The 20,673-nt window shown below is 36.0% G+C and overlaps 1 protein-coding gene across 1 annotated transcript in view; it reads right to left on the bottom strand.

Annotated features, from left to right (window-relative positions):
* Positions 1–11,651: 11,651 nt before the first annotated feature.
* The window catches only part of LOC134248988 (focadhesin-like), a gene marked incomplete at both ends in the record, with an annotated part of 68,358 nt that continues 59,336 nt past the window's right edge, over positions 11,652–20,673 (bottom strand). The window contains 2 exons of the mRNA XM_062731367.1: positions 11,652–11,909; positions 16,697–16,922. Of these exons, the coding sequence (XP_062587351.1) occupies positions 11,652–11,909; positions 16,697–16,922 (484 nt within the window). The remainder of the gene's footprint in view (positions 11,910–16,696; positions 16,923–20,673) is intronic.

Here is a 20,673-nt window from a genome sequence, read left to right as displayed (position 1 = left end):
CATGGTTATCCCCTCCCATAGTTATCTCCTACTGTTTCTTGGTTATCCCCCCCCCACAGTTATCTCTATCTGTTTCTTGGTTATCCCCTCCCATAGTTATCTCCTACTGTTTCTTGGTTATCCTCACAATCAGTTATCTCCTACTGTTTCTTGGTTATCCCCCCCCCCACAGTTATCTCTATCTGTTTCTTGGTTATCCCCTCCCATAGTTATCTCCTACTGTTTCTTGGTTATCCTCACAATCAGTTATCTCCTACTGTTTCTTGGTTATTCCCACCCACAGTTATCTCTTACAGTTTCTTGGTTATACCCTCCCACAGTTATCTTCTACTGTTTCTTGGTTATCCCCTCCCACAGTTATCTTCTCCTGTTCCTTGGTTATCCCCTCCCACAGTTATCTTCTACTATTTCTTGGTTATCCCCTCCCATAGTTATCTCCTACTGTTTCTTGGTTCTCCCCTCCCACAGTTATCTCTATCTGTTTCTTGGTTATCCCCACCCATAGTTATCTCCTACTGTTTCATGGTTATCCCCACCAACAGTTATCTCCTACTGTTTCTTGGTTATCCCCATCCATAGTTATCTCCTACTGTTTTTTGTTATCCTAACAATCAGTTTTCTCCTACTGTTTCTTTGTTATCCCCACCCACAGTTATCTCCTGTTTCTTGGTTATCCCCACCCATAGTTATCTCCTGTTTCTTGGTTATCCCCTCCCATAGTTATCTCCTACTGTTTCTTGGTTATCCCCTCCCACAGTTATCTCCTGTTTCTTGGTTATCCCCACCCATAGTTATCTCCTACTGTTTCTTGGTTATCCTCACCCATAGTTATCTTCTACTGTTTCTTGGTTATCCTCACAATCAGCTATCTCCTACTGTTTCTTGGTTATCCCTCCCATAGTTATCTCCTACTGTTTCTTGGTTATCCTCACAATCAGTTATCTCCTCCTGTTTCTTGGTTATTCTCATCCATAGTTATCTCCTACTGTTTCTTGGTTATCCCCACCCATAGTTATCTCCTACTGTTTCTTGGTTATCCTCACCCACAGTTATCTCCTACTGTTTCTTGGTTATCCTCACAATCAGTTATCTCCTACTGTTTCTTGGTTATCCCTCCCATAGTTATCTCCTACTGTTTCTTGGTTATCCTCACAATCAGTTATCTCCTCCTGTTTCTTGGTTATTCTCATCCATAGTTATCTCCTACTGTTTCTTGGTTATCCCCACCCATAGTTATCTCCTACTGTTTCTTGGTTATCCTCACCCACAGTTATCTCCTACTGTTTCTTTGTTATCCCCACCCATAGTTATCTTCTACTGTTTCTTGGTTATCCCCCCCACAGTTATCTCCTCCTGTTTCTTGGTTATCCCCTCCCACAGTTATCTCCTACAGTTTCTTGGTTATCCCCTCCCACAGTTATCTTCTACTGTTTCTTGGTTATCCCCTCCCACAGTTATCTCCTTCAGTTTCTTGGTTATCCCTTCCCACAGTTATCTTCTACTGTTTCTTGGTTATTCCCACCCACAGTTATCTCCTACAGTTTCTTGGTTATTCCCACCCACAGTTATCTCCTACTGTTTCTTGGTTATCCCCACCCAGAGTTATCTCCTACAGTTTCTTGGTTATCCCCTCCCATAGTTATCTCCTACTGTTTCTTGGTTATCACCACCCACAATTATCTCCTACTGTTTCTTGGTTATCTCCACCCATAGTTATCTCCTACTGTTTCTTTGTTATCCTCACAATCAGTTATCTCCTACTGTTTATTGGTTATCCTCACAATCAGTTATCTCCTACTGTTTCTTTGTTATCCCCACCCATAGTTATCTTCTACTGTTTCTTGGTTATCCCCCCCCCCACAGTTATCTTCTCCTGTTTCTTGGTTATCCCCTCCCACAGTTATCTCCTACAGTTTCTTGGTTATCCCCTCCCACAGTTATCTTCTACTTTTTATTGGTTATCCCCTCCCACAGTTATCTCCTTCAGTTGCTTGGTTATCCCCTCCCACAGTTATCTTCTACTGTTTCTTGGTTATTCCCACCCACAGTTATCTCCTACAGTTTCTTGGTTATTCCCACCCACAGTTATCTCCTACTGTTTCTTGGTTATCCCCACCCACAGTTATCTCCTACAGTTTCTTGGTTATCCTCTCCCATAGTTATCTTCTACTGTTTCTTGGTTATCCCCTCCCATAGTTATCTCCTACTGTTTCTTGGATATCCCCTCCCACAGTTATCTTCTACTGTTTCTTGGTTATCCCCACCCACAGTTATCTCCTACAGTTTCTTGGTTATCCTCTCCCATAGTTATCTCCTACTGTTTCTTTGTTATCCCCTCCCATAGTTATCTCCTACAGTTTCTTGGTTATCCCCTCCCATAGTTATCTCCTACTGTTTCTTGGTTATCCTCACCCATAGTTATCTCCTACTGTTTCTTGGTTATCCTCACCCATAGTTATCTCCTACTGTTTCTTGGTTATCTTCACCAACAGGTATCTCCTACTGTTTCTTGGTTATCCCCTCCCATAGTTATCTCTATCTGTTTCTTGGTTATCCTCACCCATAGTTATCTCCTACTTTTTCTTGGTTATCCTCACCAACAGTTATCTTCTACTGTTTCTTGGTTATCCCCTCCCATAGTTATCTCCTACTGTTTCTTTGTTATCCCCCCCACAGTTATCTCTATCTGTTTCTTGGTTATCCCCTCCCATAGTTATCTCCTACTGTTTCTTGGTTATCCTCACAATCAGTTATCTCCTACTGTTTCTTGGTTATCCTCACAATCAGTTATCTCCTACTGTTTCTTGGTTATTCCCTCCCACAGTTATCTCTTACAGTTTCTTGGTTATACCCTCCCACAGTTATCTTCTACTGTTTCTTGGTTATCCCCTCCCACAGTTATCTTCTCCTGTTCCTTGGTTATCCCCTCCCACAGTTATCTTCTACTGTTTCTTGGTTATCCCCACCCATAGTTATCTCCTACTGTTTCATGGTTATCCCCACCAACAGTTATCTCCTACTGTTTCTTGGTTATCCCCATCCATAGTTATCTCCTACTGTTTTTTGTTATCCTAACAATCAGTTTTCTCCTACTGTTTCTTTGTTATCCCCACCCACAGTTATCTCCTGTTTCTTGGTTATCCCCACCCATAGTTATCTCCTGTTTCTTGGTTATCCCCTCCCATAGTTATCTCCTACTGTTTCTTGGTTATCCCCTCCCACAGTTATCTCCTGTTTCTTGGTTATCCCCACCCATAGTTATCTCCTACTGTTTCTTGGTTATCCTCACAATCAGTTATCTCCTACTGTTTCTTGGTTATCCCTCCCATAGTTATCTCCTACTGTTTCTTGGTTATCCTCACAATCAGTTATCTCCTCCTGTTTCTTGGTTATTCTCATCCATAGTTATCTCCTACTGTTTCTTTGTTATCCCCACCCATAGTTATCCTCTACTGTTTCTTGGTTATCCTAACAATCAGTTATCTCCTACTGTTTCTTTGTTATCCTAACAATCAGTTATCTCCTACTGTTTCTTTGTTATCCTCACAATCAGATATCTTCTACTGTTTCTTGGTTATTCCCACCCATAGTTATCTCCTACTGTTTTTTGTTATCCTAACAATCAGTTTCAAAAGAAATCTGTTTTACGCTCCTACTGTTTCTTGGTTATCCCCACCCATAGTTATCCTCTACTGTTTCTTGGTTATCCTCACAATCAGTTATCTCCTACTGTTTCTTGGTTATCCCCTCCCATAGTTATCTTCTACTGTTTCTTGGTTATCCCCACCCATAGTCATCTCCTACTGTTTCTTGTTTATTCCCACCCACGTTAATTTCCAACTGTTTCTTGGTTATTCCCATCCCATTCACATATCCTTGCTTCCCTGAATCATTGAATGTATCGTAGAAGTTTGATTTGTGGTTCTAAATTGTTTGGTTCTACACATGTCATTATTCACATGTCAATGCCTCTGTTTGACATTTTTTGTGTGAATGTTCTTAATCTATTTCCACTGTAATATCTGTGTGGTTTAGGTAGGGTTTTATAGTTAATACTATACAATTATTGACTTATTGACTTTTGATGAGGTCTACTCGTGACTTTACAGACCTGGTCAGGTATTGGTTGACCCAGGCCGAAGGTCTGTATGTCACAAGTAGACCGAATTTAGAAGTTAATAACCGTTTTATTGAATGATCAGGAATTTTACAACAATTTTGACACTTTCAATCTTGTCTCCATGAAATATAAACACCCATAGTATAATTGTCACGATGTATCTAATTAACAACAAGTAGTTAAAAAAATTGAAAACAATATTATTAAACAATAAATACTCAACCATTTACTTTCAAAGGCATTTAATCTCCTTGATACTGGCGTCTGACATGTTTACATTCACACCGACACATGTTTTGAAACACACAATCTGATTGGTCGAAAAAAACTATAAGCATATCTATGGTTGGTCAAGAGGGAAAACCCGAATAAACCTCATAAGAGGTGAACTCACTCTGAGGTACATCTCAGGAAAAGGCGTCAAGACCAATCAGAGAGCACCAAAATTCCTGTAGCCATTTTCACAGAAAATCATATGACATATTTTTATCTGAAGTGAAAACTTACGATAAAAGTCGTTTTCACAAAAATTCTTAAGAAAGTCCTCAGTGCAAAATCTATCGTAACTTTATGAGAGCCCCAACCCTCTCTTAAGTATTTTCAAACCAATTTTATTTTTAAAATATAGCCACAAAAACCAAATTGCACGTTAGGCCAGGTAAAATTAATCTTTAGATTCTCATCCTAATTTGCTAAAAAATTGGGGCGGGTGGGCGGATTTTATTTTTTATAATTGTTAATTTATATATAGGCCTAAGTATCAACAAAACAATGGACGCCCCGTACACATTTTTTTTTTCATTACCTTAATGCAAATATGAATAGATTTAATTCTTTTCATATTCTTTTTAATATTTAAAGAAAATTTTTGCTTTAAAAATTAAATATTTATTGTTAATTAACAAGTTATCAAGTACACATTATACGGCACACCCTGAACAAAATGAGGTAGGGATACCAATAAATTGTGTATGCGTGACTTTTTATTTTGCAAAATCTATATATGTTCTAATAATTATTCTACTGAAAAATCTAGGCCTTCTCTTAAGTCTGTCTACGATGTTGTAGATTTTGTTTATTTCAAAGCAAAGTCACACAGCTGGAGATCGTTATATATAACTTGACCAGGTGTCATTTTCCTCGTCTATTTTTACTTAGTTACAATCTCTCTACATACTTGCTCCTGCCAGTGATGGTATCTATATGTGTTTATGCTATTTTTTCTTCTCTGCCTTCTCTATACTGACAAATTATCTTTTCCTTACACATTTAAACTTCTTTTATTGCCGATTTTTCTCCATTCTTCACATGGCTTTTTTGCTATAAATAGCGACACACGACTTTTAATACAGACGGGAGATAACTCTTAAACTTTGAACCAAATTCTTACTGAATAAAAATACATGAAAATACCCAAAAATCAAAATAAAAAACATCGGGGCGGGACATTTTGAGAGGGGCGGGCGGGGATGAGAATCTAAAGATTAATTTTATATGGCCTTAAATAAAAATTTTAAAAGTAACTTCCAACAATATTTTATATTTTTTTCACACTCACTTTAGAAAAATGAAATGAAATATACTATAAAAAAAATTTACGACAACAGGGTTCATCTTTTAAAATTAAATTGTGTCAAACAAAGTACATTTTGGTGTTCAAAAAGTATTGAAAATGCATATAGTTCCTACTGTGTATTCTAACGCACGATGACAAGGTTTCGCGTGTGTTATAGAAATTTGAAAGTCATGGATTTCATAAAGAAAATTATACTGAATGTAAATATTTAATATTCAATAATAATACTTATCACACCTCAGATTGTTCCATCCTTTCATAATCTTATCTGACTCATTTCCTGATTTTCACATCTACACCATCCCAAAGCAAAGTTTATCATGAACAACAGTTAGCAGCAAAACTTTATGCCCATGAAAATTTGTGTTTCTACAGTATTTTTTTTTTAAATCAAAATGATATAAAATTTTTCATCAGGTTATTTAAAATAATTTCAGAGATTTGTTTTTTAAAAATATTCAGTATAATAAGTCATTTTTGGGGAGTTTATTTGGTCTACCAGGGATGATCAAAACGTTCGCGAACTATCTCTATATCTACAAAACCACAATTCGGATTAAAAAAAAATGGTACACATATAGCAATACACAATTGCTATAAATAGTATATGTTAAATAAAGTTTTGCTCCTTGTTTGTGACGTCACAGTGTAAAAATGATGTCACTAAGTAGATCACTTGTGACGAAGGATGGTTGTCTCGGTTGTACACCTTCAATGAACGACTGTAAAATTTATGGTATAGCTGTGATATAAATTCATTGCAGTAGCGTATAATAATTTATACACAGTTAATTAAGAGAAAAGACTTCCTATAAATTCAATCAATGATTGGATTGATTGTTTTAGTGAAGGAAGGGAGATGGTTGAAAATGATCCTTGTTATGTTGCCCAGTGAAAGCAAGTTTGAAAAGAGATGTGTTTTCAATTAAGCAATTTGTTATCAAAGACCTCCAATTTACAGTTTGAAAAATGGTTGAATATCTCAACAATGATATAATTATTAAATACTTAGGATACTGTTTACTTTAGATTTTAAACATGTTAAATATGATAAAAAGGAGGCATCCATTCTCTATCCACCTTGTATAAACGTCTTTCCCGAGACAGAAGATTTGGGTTTTGATGGTCGCCATGCTCATGTTTGGAAAGGATATTTTTATCCACCCATTCTGTTGCCGAAATTTGACCATTTCTGACAAATGAAACTGTTCTTGTTATAAGAATTAACTTGCATGGAAAGAAATACAAAACTCAGAAAAAATCTTTCAGCTTTTGTGACAGAATGCTACGGAGGGGGTATATTTGTTACAGATTGCTGTAAAGTACATGCAAAAAAAAATATTTTTTTCTTGATTTAACATTTTTTGAATAAGGATACTGCAAAACTTTTACATTTTTTGGGATGTGTAAATGAAAAGTAAAAAGACACAAGTTTTTTTTTCTTCAAATTTCCCTTAAATTAAAGGTCACTGTGACCTTGAAATAGGTCGCAACACACCTTCTACCTAAGATGCATAAACTGACCAAGTTTGACGATTCTAAGTTTTCTAGTCAGGAGCTGGAAAGGATTTTTCCATATTTGGCTATAACTTCTTAAAGCCGCTTAATCCGAAACAGGCACATATTATCTCGCACAATAAAAGTACGTCATTACATAGATAATGTACAAAAATAAATTATAAGATTGATTTAATAGTTTATTACAACAATCCTTACGTGGAAAACATAGATCAAAAACCTTATTGACAAACAGGAGTTCCTGACAGGAAGTTAAGATCTGTTGTGAAGTCACTTTTGAAAAAAATAAATTTATCGGTTTTATCTTATTATGAGGATAATTCAAACCCAAGTATTATTTTTTTCATTAGTAGAAGCCTAAATCATTGAATATAATCCATAGTAATTTTTATATCAATATGCATATTTAAAGAATAAAGGAAAATCAGATATTTATTTTAAAGGAAATTTAGTAACGAAGGCTGGAATATTGTCCATGTACAGGTATAAGTACTTTGTTGTGAAAAAAATGCTCGGGTTCGTTCTTCATGAGATACATGTAAGCGATAAATTTAATTTTTCTAAGGTGATTTCACGTGATATCAACAAAGGATTATTTTTTGTGTGACCTAACAAAAATTTATTTTTTTTACTTTTGAATTTTGATATCTTTTGAAAGAAAAAGACTTTGGGGATATAATTTGACAAAAAGTGAAACAATTTATGGACAACTATTTTTCAAGAAGAAAAACAAATATATATTTTTAGAGATTAGAATCGGACCAAGCGGCTTTAAGTAAAGGTCAGGGGGACCTACTTTGAATGCGCAACACACCTTCGACCCAAGATGCATCAGCTGACAAAGTTTGATAATCCTAGGCCTTGTAGTATTAAAGTTATGAGCCAGAAACGAAAAAGCTAACAGACGGACGGACACAAACACTATAACATAATACGTCCCGTCTTAAGATGTAATACGTCCCGTCTTAAGATGGGCATATAAAAATGGTGAACCAACTAGCGGGTCAATGACGAATCCCTTCAAAATAACCCCAAAAATACAACCCACTTATAGGCAAGTATATACGGTACATTTCCAGTTTATTCCAAAACACTTCAGTATGATTCATGAGAAGTCAATAAACTATGGGCACAGGGGAGGATGTTTGATAATGTGATAATTAAATGAATTTTTTAGATAATTTAATTATCAAGTTAAGACAAAGCTAAGACATATCAAAGGTTAACAGCTTGTGATAGGCATTAAAAAGAATTTGTGAGCAAGCCTCATATAGGGTCAAATACCTTTACCTGGTAGTTTTGAATTCTCTTTTTTCAAAATATTGAAATATTTTGATTTAATCTTCTTTTCCCATCAAGTTTATATCATTTATTATGTTTCACAACTCTGAATTGTTGATATTTTACTTACAATGTTAACATTGGCTATTTTAATTTTATTTTAATAAAAATGTCACATTCTGAATGTATACACAAGAACTTTGAAATTGATATTACAAAGATGCTTGAGTTTCTGATTTCAATATCTATGTCGTTTCTGGAGACCAGGTATTCCAACAATATATTGGAATTTCCATGGGTACCAACTGTGCCCTGTTATTATGAAACCTTTTTTTTTTTGTATTCATATGAAGCAGAATTTGTCCAAAATCTTATAAGTGAAAAGAAGAGAACACTTTCTGTGGCTTTCAGCTCAACATTTAGATATATATTGACAACATATGGTCAATGAAAAACGGTTAATTCCATTCTTATATTGATATGATATATCCCAGTGAGCTAAAAATAAAAGATACTACAGAGTCTGACACAGCAGTTTAATATCTAGATATTTTACTTGAAAAAGATGCTCATGGTAATCTCAAAACCAAGCTTAATGATAAATGTGATGACTTCAACTTTTATCAATCAACACTTTTGAGCTTGAGTACTGTTCATTTTTCTCCATATAGATTTCATTTAATAAAGATTTCATTTATGGAGGGAGCTTAAAAGAAATAACAAGAGGCCCATGGGCCACATCGCTCACCTGGGAAGCTTTGACCATTCTGTTCTTTACCAGATTCCCCCTTGTTATACATAATGCATCCCCACCCTACCCCACTGATCATAATTTAGACATTTTGAAATCTACACTACCCCATGATCCTTCCATGGGCACATATGTTTCAGCTTTTTTGGCCCAATGGTTCCTGAGAAGAAGATTTTCAAAGATTTTTCCTATATATTTCTATGTAAAACTTTGATTCCCCTATAATGGCTCCGCCCTTCCCCCGGGGGTCATGATTCCTACAATTTAGAATTTACACTACCCCAGAATGCTTCCACATAAGCTTCACTTTTTCTGGCCCAGTGGTTCTTGAGAAGAAGATTTTCAAAGACTTTTTCCTATATATTTCTATATAAAACTTTGATTCCCCATTGTGGCCCCGCCCTTCCCCCGGGATTCATTATTTGAACAATTTAGAATCTACATGATACCAGGATGCTTCCAAATAAGTTTCAGCTTTTCTGGCCCAGTGGTTCTTGAGAAGAAGATTTTCAAAGATTTTTCCTATATATTTCTTTGTAAAACTTTGATACCCCATTGTGGCCCCGCCCTTCCCCCGGGGGTCATGATTCCTACAATTTAGAATTTACACTACCCCAGAATGCTTCCACATAAGCTTCACTTTTTCTGGCCCAGTGGTTCTTGAGAAGAAGATTTTCAAAGATTTTTCCTATATATTTCTATATAAAACTTTGATTCCCCATTGTGACCCCGCCCTTCCCCCGGGGGTCATGATTTGAACAATTTAGAATCTACACTATACCAGGATGCTTCCACATAAGTTTCAGCTTTTCTGGCCCAGTGGTTCTTGAGAAGAAGATTTTCAAAGATTTTTCCTATATATTTCTATGTAAAACTTTGATACCCCATTGTGGCCCCACCCTTCCCCCGGGGGTCATGATTTGAACAATTTAGAATCTACACTACACCAGGATGCTTCCACATAAGTTTCAGCTTTTCTGGCCTAGTGGTTCTTGAGAAGAAGATTTTCAAAGATTTTTCCTATATATTTCTATGTAAAACTTTGATTCCCCATTGTGGCCCCACCCTTCCCCCGGGGGTCATGATTTGAATAATTTAGAATCTACATGATACCAGGATGCTTCCACATAAGTTTCAGCTTTTCTGGCCCAGTGGTTCTTGAGAAGAAGATTTTCAAAGATTTTTCCTATATATTTCTATGTAAAACTTGGATTCCCCATTGTGGCCCCGCCCTTCCCCCGGGGGTCATGATTTGAACAATTTAGAATCTGCACTACACCAGGATGCTTCCACATAAGTTTCAGCTTTTCTGGCCTAGTGGTTCTTGAGAAGAAGATTTTCAAAAATTTTTCCTATATATTTCTATATAAAACTTTGATTCCCCATTGTGGCCCCACCCTTCCCCCGGGGGTCATGATTTGAACAATTTAGAATCTACATTATACCAGGATGCTTCCACATAAGTTTCAGCTTTTCTGGCCCAGTGGTTCTTGAGAAGAAGATTTTCAAAGATTTTTCCTATATATTTCTATGTAAAACTTGGATTCCCCATTGTGGCCCCGCCCTTCTCCCGGGGGTCATGATGTGAACAATTTAGAATCTACACTATACCAGGATGCTTCCACATAAGTTTCAGCTTTTCTGGCCCAGTGGTTCTTGAGGAGAAGATTTTCAAAGATTTTTCCTATATATTTCTATATAAAACTTTGATTCCCCATTGTGGCCCCGCCCTTCCCCCGGGGGTCATGATTTGAACAATTTAGAATCTACACTACCCCAGGATGCTTCCACATAAGTTTCAGCTTTACTGGCCCAGTGGTTCTTGAGAAGAAGATTTTTTAATGACCCAACCCTATTTTTCTCTTTTCTTGATTATCTCCCCTTGCGAGGGGATATGTCCCTTCATTTTAACAATTTAAATTCCCCTTCACCCAAGGATGCTTTGTACCAAGTTTGGTCAAAATTGGCCCAGTGGTTCTTGAGAAGAAGTCGAAAATGTGAAAAGTTTACAGACGGACAGACGGACAGACGGACGGACGGACAGCTAGACGGACGGACGGACGACGGACAAAATGTGATCAGAAAAGCTCACTTGAGCCTTCGGCTCAGGTGAGCTAAAAACTATAATGCCCTTTGTTAAGATATTGCACTTAGCCCTATTCAGATTTTGTCACAGATATGCAACATAAATACGATGTCACATGACATCACAGTTTAGCCTGTGTCTTGTGTATTTTAAGTTTAAAGAGAAGGATCCTGGATCAAATTTGCAAGTGTTGTATAACTTAACTGTGTGAATCTGCACTCACTCAAACAATCACACCATAAAACATATTATCATGAAATTGCCTAAATATTGAGTGACGTGTTATAGCTAGGGTACAAACATGACAAAAACCAATTACTTTGGATCCACAAGTTTCCATGAAGTGTTCCTCTGACAGCTTTCCCAGAAGACATCCCAGACCCAAACCATAAGCCAGCTGTAGGACCGGTGCCTCTGGTGCCTCCGGCTGTCCTGGTAGCCATTTTGTCAGGGCCTCAAAAATCATAAATATCCTGCTCACATCTTGACTGATCATAACAGGTGTAAGCTGGCTCAGAGCCAAGACTGAGGAGGCCTGGGTAAGGAAACTACAAGTCATCCTGTCACTGACCGACCTCTGAAAAGGAAGTAGTGGGTATATTAAGTCACATATCCAGGGGTGATATCAGCAACTAACTGTTATTTCACTCAGATTTATCAGTTTGCCTGCAAAGGATGCTTATAACACATAATTTTTTAAACCTATCAAATTCAATATTTTCAATAACTTTTCAAAAATATACCAATATCCAGAATATAAAGGACCCCAAAATTTAAAAAAGAAATTAAAACTAAAACTATTAAAAAATTGACTATATAATTCATGTCAGGGTTGGATAGAACTTAAAGGGATAAATCATAGTGAAAATCTTCGGTGTTGGAGAAGTTGCAAATCAGTCGATTACATTGCAGGAGATCAACAAGACCCATGGGCTACAATTCTCACCTGTGTAAGTGCGGTCCTTCTTGTTCATTCTTGTTCATTAGAAAATTCTATTTCTTAAACAACTTAAATGTACACTATCTAAGAATGCTTCTTTATATATATGACTAATCATGATCCTTGGAAAATTATTTTTAAGTTTTTTTTTTTTTTATGTTCTCCTACTTAATATATAAACCATGGAAAACTTAGGATCACCCATAGTATACCCCATCCTACCATAAGGGTTCATGAATTGAATAAACTTAATCAATACACGTACTGTATACATTTCATGAAGCTTTCAAATACATTATCTTTTCTGGATAGTGGTTCTTGAGAATACACATTTTTAACTAGATGCTGTCATGAGACAGTAATACCCGCACTAAGGTGTTTGTCTCTAAATACACACTCCTACATATTGGGTTTTTCAAGGGAAAAGTCAAAATAATTCTATAATTTACACTGAACATGTATTTGTCAAAATGAGTATGAAATTCTCAGACCCTGTGACCTAAGACTCAGAACCTCTTATATGTATTTTATATGCTTAATTCATTACCAGTCTGAAAAAACAAAACTTAATTAATGATGTAAATTAGATTTTGAAAAATGTTTTGCTCATTATAGGAATTTCTAAATTTACCAATACCCCCCCCCCCCCCCCCCCCGACACCACAAACACACAGCACGTACATTTTTTTTTTTAAATAGGTAAATAGGCTAGCTGGAAAAGTTATATTAAAACATTGTTTGTTATGAATTAATTTAAAATTTGTTCTTGTACTATACATGTTTACATGTAAACACCTTTTGGAAAATTTCTACACCACATTGGGTTGTGTCACCCATTATCATATTTTTAGATTAAGCACCACTGGGCACACCTCAGCCAAGTCCCACTTCATCTGATAAAGCGATTGAATCAGCCAAGGTTTGCCAAATTAGCACATGGTGCAGTTTGGTGTGTATTGAAATAATTCATTTTGTGTTTAAATTGGATTATATTTCCTGAAGTTGACAGGACCTATGACTGTCGGTAAGTACAAGTTTAAGTACAGATTGGAGTAAAATAAACCGAAATGCAAATGATTAGAATAAAGTTCAAAAAGGGTCAAAGATCATCGCATGCCACTGTAGACGAATTTCACATTGTAAATTTAAGTTATCTCGCGTTGTTGATGTGACATTCATCAGACGATCAGTTACTGGTTTAGATCCAGATTTTTTTTGGGAGGGGGAAGGGGGGTTCACACCTCAGTCAAAAAAATTCTAGCACAGAATTTTCTGACAAGCAAAGAAAAAAAAAAGAAAACAAATCAACAAAATAAAAACAATGATAGTGGGGTCGTGGGGTCAATCTTTTCTAAGGGGGGGATGTCCAAAATCATTTTTTAATTTGCTTCAGTATAAAGTCTTTTTCAAATAACAAAGCAAATTCCAAGGGGGGATCCAACCTCCCTCACCACTCCCTGTCCCTGAAATTACAATCGATCTTGTGACTCCAAAATAGTAGATTTTTTTCCATTTGACTGTATATATACATATTTTGTTTCTAGTGTTTATATTATGTCTGTCTGTTTGTCCACAGAAACTTTAACCTTGCCCATAAGTTTTAAGTGGGATGGGCTATACACATGGTTTCCACATTTCATAGGTTAATTTCTTGTGACAAGACCTTTTATTTGGGTACCACCTATTTTGACCTCTTGATCTCTTGACCCTGACCTTGGATTTTTACTCATTTTTACAAGAAAAATACCAAACTTTAAACTTGGCGTAAATTTTGATCAGTAGGTGCTAGGGCTTTCATGCTTAACATGTGTATTCATTGTGAACTTTCAACAGGTATAAATATGTTTGACCTTGACCATAGAGTTTGACCCACTTTAAAAAAAATTTTAACCTTGGCAATTAACTTTTGAACAGGAAGTACAAGGGATTTCTTATTTCACATGTGTATTCCTTGTGACAAGACTTTTTTTCGATACCAACAATTTTAACCCTTTGACTTTGACCTTTGAGTTTGACATACATTTGAGAAACTTCAACCTTCACCATAGGCTGCCATACGGGGGCATCAGTGTTTCACAAACACATCTTGTCTTCATTATTTTTAAGTGGTGGTGTCTCCATATGAAGGAAAAATTCCCGAGAGAGATGTTTTCACAATAAACAAACAAATTACTTAAAAAAAATATAAAACATGAACATGTTGGTAATATCTCTTGTTCTCCCTTGAATCAGAAATGATGATATAAATATCTTAACCAGAAGTCTCTGCCGAGACTGAAGCTCTACTGGTTTGTACTTATAGCAAAGGAAGAGAAAAATACTTAAGCAGTTGGGAATTGAAATTTACAACAGCAATAAATAGAATAATGATCCTTGATTAAGTCTTTCTATGTTCTTAGTGTAGTCTACTTGCATACCACATTATATTACAATCTGACTAAAACTGTATTTGAGTGGTATTTTGAAAGTATTAATTTCTATTTTTAGTAACCAAGGCAATGATGTTCATCGAAGTCAAAAACCGATACACAGAATTGTGTATCTTAGTATAGTCTACTTGTGTGCCAACTTACATTGAAATCAGTCCAAAACTGTAGGAGACGTAGCATTTTAAAAGAATTTCACAGAAATTTCTATTTTTAGTAACAACGGCAACACCGTTCATCGAAATCAAAAACCGATACACAAATTATGTATCTTAGTGTAGTCTACTTGTGTGCCAAGTTATATTGAAATTAGACCAAAACTGTAGGAGGAGTAGCATTTTGAAAGAATTTCACAGAAATTTCTATTTTTAGTAACCACGGCAACACTGTTCATCGAAATCAAAAACCGGTATAAAGAATTATGTATCTTAGTGTAGTCTACTTGTGTGCCAAGTTATACTGAAATTAGACCAAAACTGTAGTAGGAGTAGCATTTTGAAAAATTGTTTACAGACAGACGGACAGACAGACAGCTAGACAGACGGACGGACGCCTGACGCATTACTATCGCATAAGCTCTTCTGGTCTCTGACCAGTAGAGCTAAAAATAATTAATATAAGAGTTGAAAAGGTTGTGCATCTTAAAATTGACTAAGTTCTGTGGTTGAATTAGCTATAAAAGTTACTAGCTTTATTTTGCTACTCAAAACACCTTGATTAACAATTTTCAATCATACTGTTTTCTGAAATGTTCAGTTTTTTTAACAATGGATACATGCCATACATTTTCAGCTTCTCAAAAAATTGCATGAAAAAAAAAGATTTTCAAATACTGTAACCATGGTAACCCTTTCAAAATACTCATTTGAGCTTTTCGTGTTTCCTTATCACATTACGTCTGCCATCCATCTGTTTGTCTGGAAAGTTTTTACATTTTGAACTTCTTCTCTAGAAACACTGGGCCAATTTTAACAAATTCACATAGAAATATGTACATCTGTATGTCAGTCTGTCCATCTGTCTCAATAAATTTAACCTTGGTCATCATTTACGTATCTACTGAATGAGAAGAGACAAGGCATTCATATTAACATATGTATTGGTATTTACCTGTGACAATGGCATGATTTTTTTTTACCCGTGACCTTGAAGTTTGACCTACTTGCAAAAAAATTACATGTTTTAAATTCATCATTTTGAAAGAGAAAAGTTAGGGCATTCATATGATACATGCATGTATATTATTACCTGTGATAAGACCTTTCTAATTAAATCATGACTTTTGACTCTGTGACCTTGACCTTGAAGCTTAACCTACTTTTCAGAAATGTAGCATTTGCTTATAACTTTTGATTGAGAAGAGATATGACTTTCACATTTGACATGTACATTAATTACTCATAAGAATTCAAGATGTTCCCAGCATGCAATGATTTTTTACCCCTTGACATTGATGTTTTACCTAATTTTCAAAATATTTAACTCTCCCAAAAGATGATTAGGCTACTATGTAAAATGTAGGAGTTGTTCAGGGAAGACGGGGCTTTTTGCATAAAAAACGTCATTTTTCGACCCCCATTTGACCCCCGGGGCAAAATCAAAATTCCGAAACCTTACTACACATCTACATGACACCATAAACCATCTCCCAAAGATGATTACGCTACTGACTAAAATGTAGGAGGAGTTCAGGGAAGACGGGGGTTTATGCATAAAAAACTTTTAATTTTTTGTTAATTATATTTCCCTGGAACAACAACTATACAACAAACTTTAATCAGGGAAGCTGACTCGAGTCTTTGGCTCAGGTGAGCTAAAATTTGAATGAAAATCTTCTGAGGGATGGATATCTAAATCTATACCCTGAAGTATAGCTTTGATATCTAAAACAGTTTTAAACTAAAAAAGTTTTTTTTTGCTATCTTATCTTAATAAAGGAAACATTTTTCCAGATCTAGAATTTTAATTTTAATGGATCCACCAAAATATTTTACTTACCTGTTGACAGATTCCCAATATGCTTCCTTTGGGTTGAAAGGTCACATCCATCAAAGACATCAGTGTATCCATGACAACAGCAACCCAGTGAGATTGAGGCTGAAACTCCTTGACCTCATCAAGCTGACCTTGAGTCCCCTGGTCAAGGTCAACCCAATGTTTCTGTGTGGCCAACACCAGACACCCCAACGACAGCACTGCATTTCCCTGAACACTAGGACTTTCCCTTATAAAATTATAAAATAAAAAAAATAATTTTGTGTTGTTAGAGTGAAAAGAATAACAAAGGAATCATTTTTATAACTACAGACAAAATATATAATTTTTTTGCAGCTTCTGAATTTGCCTCCTTCCTAACAATTGCAATTAAGAGGGCATTTATGTGCATTATACTTGAGCTATTCTTCTCTTACTACTTTAGAATGTTTATGAAAGGAACTCTATGGAGAAATATAGGTATTGATAAGTATTGGCAAGTGTTGACTGCAACCTTTCAAACAAGAGGCCCATGGGCCACATTGCTCACCTGAGTAACTTAAGCCATGCTGTTCTTAACCAGATACCCCTTTGTAATACCCAATGTGACCTCACTCTTCCCCCAGGGGTCATGATGTGGACAATTTAGAATATACACTACCCCAGGATGCATCCATAATCACGAAGATTTTTCCTATATATTTCAATGCTAAACTTTGGTTCCCTATGTGTGGCCTTGCCCTACCCCTGGGGTCATGATTTGAAAATAATTAGAATCTACACTACCCTAGGATGCTTCCACATAAGTTTCAGCTTTTATGGCCCAATTGTTCTTGAGAAGATTTTTTCTATATATATATTTCAATGTTAAACTTTGATTCCCTACTGTGGCCCTGCCCTACCCCCGGGGGTCATGATTTGAACAATTTAGAATCTACACTATCCCAGGATGCTCCCACATAAGTTTCAGCTCTTCTTCAGCTTTTCAGCTTGATATCAAGACAAGCTATCTGGTTCACTAGATTAAATTCAGACAATTTTTAAACAAAGAGCAAACAATTGGGCATGCATGCTTCTTTTCCACAAGCACATAGGACCATAAAATTACTTTACTGTTCAATCCATGGTAACAAATTATGCATATTTTTGTTTAGATAGTCACTATATATTATACTTTCTGCTGAAGATAGCAACTGCCTACATGGTATAAAATAACACATTGAAAAAGTACTTTTATAGTATGCATGTATGCAATTGAAGGATCAAAAGATGAAAATGAGACATTTTTACACCTACTAAATGAAAAACACTTGAGGTTCTGAAGATCTGGTCAAATATATACTAAGCTGATACAAAAACAACAAGCAGAGGAGCTTCAATGTCCTTACATAAACTTTATGAAAATACTGTCATTTGCAGTACCCTTAACTATCACCAGAGATGGAATTCTCATGTTTTAGGCTATGTAGAAATAAGCTGTCACTTTCAGTAGCTATAACGTCAGAATTAAAACAAGAATACAAGCCTGAAAACAAATTAAACATTAGAAATACCTATTTACTATATTTGATTTCAGAGGACTGGCAAAGTAAATAAAAGGCACTTGATTTATGGGTGGGATACGAATGTCACATCATCAAGTGTTAACCTCCCTGAAAACTGCTCAAAATCCTATCCATCTCTTATTTGTAGAGCAAGAAGTCTTCTATTCATGATGTACATTGATTATGATTTTGGACAAGAGATCAATATTGAACAGTGGCCATTTCTTTTACCTGTAAATGGACTAAGTTTCCTGTTATTTTCATTGCTGTCCACTGATCTGCTATTTGTATATTATTCTGTTCACTAAATACAATACAATCATTGATGGCAAATATTTATATCATCACTTTTCAAGTCATTACTGAATATTAAATGTCAAATTGACAATGAAATGAATCCCTACTTTGGAGACCAAAACTTAACTGTAACTATGTGATAAAAGATGCAGTTTTTGCACAGCCCCTGTGCAGTGGTTTTTGTCCTTCAGGTCTATCAGTTATACTCCTGTCCGGATCAAGCTGCCTGGATTGGAATGCCGGACTGGACTCACTGTTATATAAATTTAGAGGATCCGGAGGATTTCTTAACATCAGCTGATTTGTGTGCCAACATGAGCGCCACAATGGCAATGACAAAGAATGCTAAGGAATTAGCCAATCTCATTGAATTCCTGACACTCATTGATAAAAAGAGTGCCTGGATCTACTTGGCGACTAATACCTCCTCCCTTCACAGTGGTAGGGTGTTCCAGTGGATGGATGGAGAGAGCCTGACGGAATCTTTCTGGGACACAGGTGAGCCAAACGGAGACGGAAACTGTGTGGAAATAAACACAGCAAGTGCTGGCTGGAATGATTTGATGTGCACCCCTACTCAGCGGAACACGATTTGTCAAGCTCCCAATAATGTGACCAGCACAACTGAACAGTGGAATAGCACAACAACAGACGAGGGGCTAACCACAGCAGACTATGAGCAATTATATAATGACGTGAATACATTTGAAAATGGTATGAATACAACAACTTCTGAAAATGTCACACTACCCCAAGACTTGACCAATAATAGCTATCAATCTATGATAGAGACATTCTATAACATGACTGAAGTCTACAGCACTTCTCAAGCTCCCACTAGTGTGACCAACACAACCAAGCAGTGGAACATCACCACTACATCTGAAGGTTTAACTACATCAGAGTATGAGCAATTCTCTGATGACATCAATACCTCTGGAAACATTACAATTATGACTCCTGAAAATGTCACACTACCACAAAACCTGACTAGTAATGGTCATCAATCCACAACAGGGACAACCTACAATATGACTGAAGTCTACAGCAGTTCTCAAGCTCCCACTAGTGTGACCAACACAACCGAATGGTGGAACATCCCCACTACATCTGAGGGTATAACCACTTCTGAGTATGAGCAATTTACTGATAACATCAATACCTCTGGAAACATTACAACTATGACTCCTAAAAACATCACACTACCACAAAACCTGACCAGTAATAGTCATCAAACAACAGGGACAACCTACAATATGACTGAAGTCTACAGCAGTTGTTATAGCTACACCGTGTGTGGTACCAACAGTACGTTAACAACATGGGAACTAGAGATTAAAGTAGCCAACATCCGAGCTAATCTGTCCCTGGTCAAGCATGAACTATCGTCCTCTGTACGGAGGAAATCCAGCATCCCTGATTCGAGGCCCACCGCCGCGTCTATGGGGGTTATGGGAGGGATCATTATTGGGTTGATTTTTCTGTCTATCTCTCTACTGGACCTCATCTCAGCCCCAGTAAAGTCAAAAGCATGTGTTAAAATGAAAACTAGGAGACATTTCTACTGCTAACAATTATGTAATTAAACACATGTTAAGGAGGAAAAAACAATAATTATAGCAAAAGATTATTTTTTTTTACCTGATTAATTTTAAATTGTGATAAACTAGAAATATGTTCATAGGACATGAATGCCCCACTGGGGGTATATCAGTAGTGCAACATGAAAATTTGTTTTAATAAGTGTATGAGGTTTGATGAGAATATCTTGAAATAGTTTCTTTAAAATTGAAATTAATATATTTAATATAAACCAGAAGTATCTAAGTAGACTTTAGCTCTACTGTTTGAAATTATAACCAAGAAAAAGAAAAGTAGCTCTTGGACTTGAAACTTTGCAATAGCAATATACAGAATTATGTATCTTAATGTACGTAGTCTACTTGTGTGCCAAGTTATATTGTAAGATAGTTATTCCCTAAATGTTTATTAAAGTTCCTAATTAAAGCAATTAAGAAAATGATGATCTAGATATCTTTTACTTATTTCAATCCAATGGTACATGTATTAACTTTGACTAACCTTACAGATGATTCTGCATACTGTAAATCACTTTTTATTCACGAGAACTTTATTTTCGCTTAATTACGCGAGACAGTC

The sequence above is a fragment of the Saccostrea cucullata genome, unplaced genomic scaffold (genome assembly GCF_032062105.1).
Source record: "Saccostrea cucullata isolate Sc308-1 unplaced genomic scaffold, CSIRO_AGI_Scuc_v1 ctg3559, whole genome shotgun sequence".
In the NCBI taxonomy this organism is placed as follows: Eukaryota; Metazoa; Mollusca; class Bivalvia; order Ostreida; family Ostreidae; genus Saccostrea; species Saccostrea cuccullata.
Note: the sequence above shows the minus strand (reverse complement) of the source record. Positions and strands in the feature narration are given on the sequence as shown.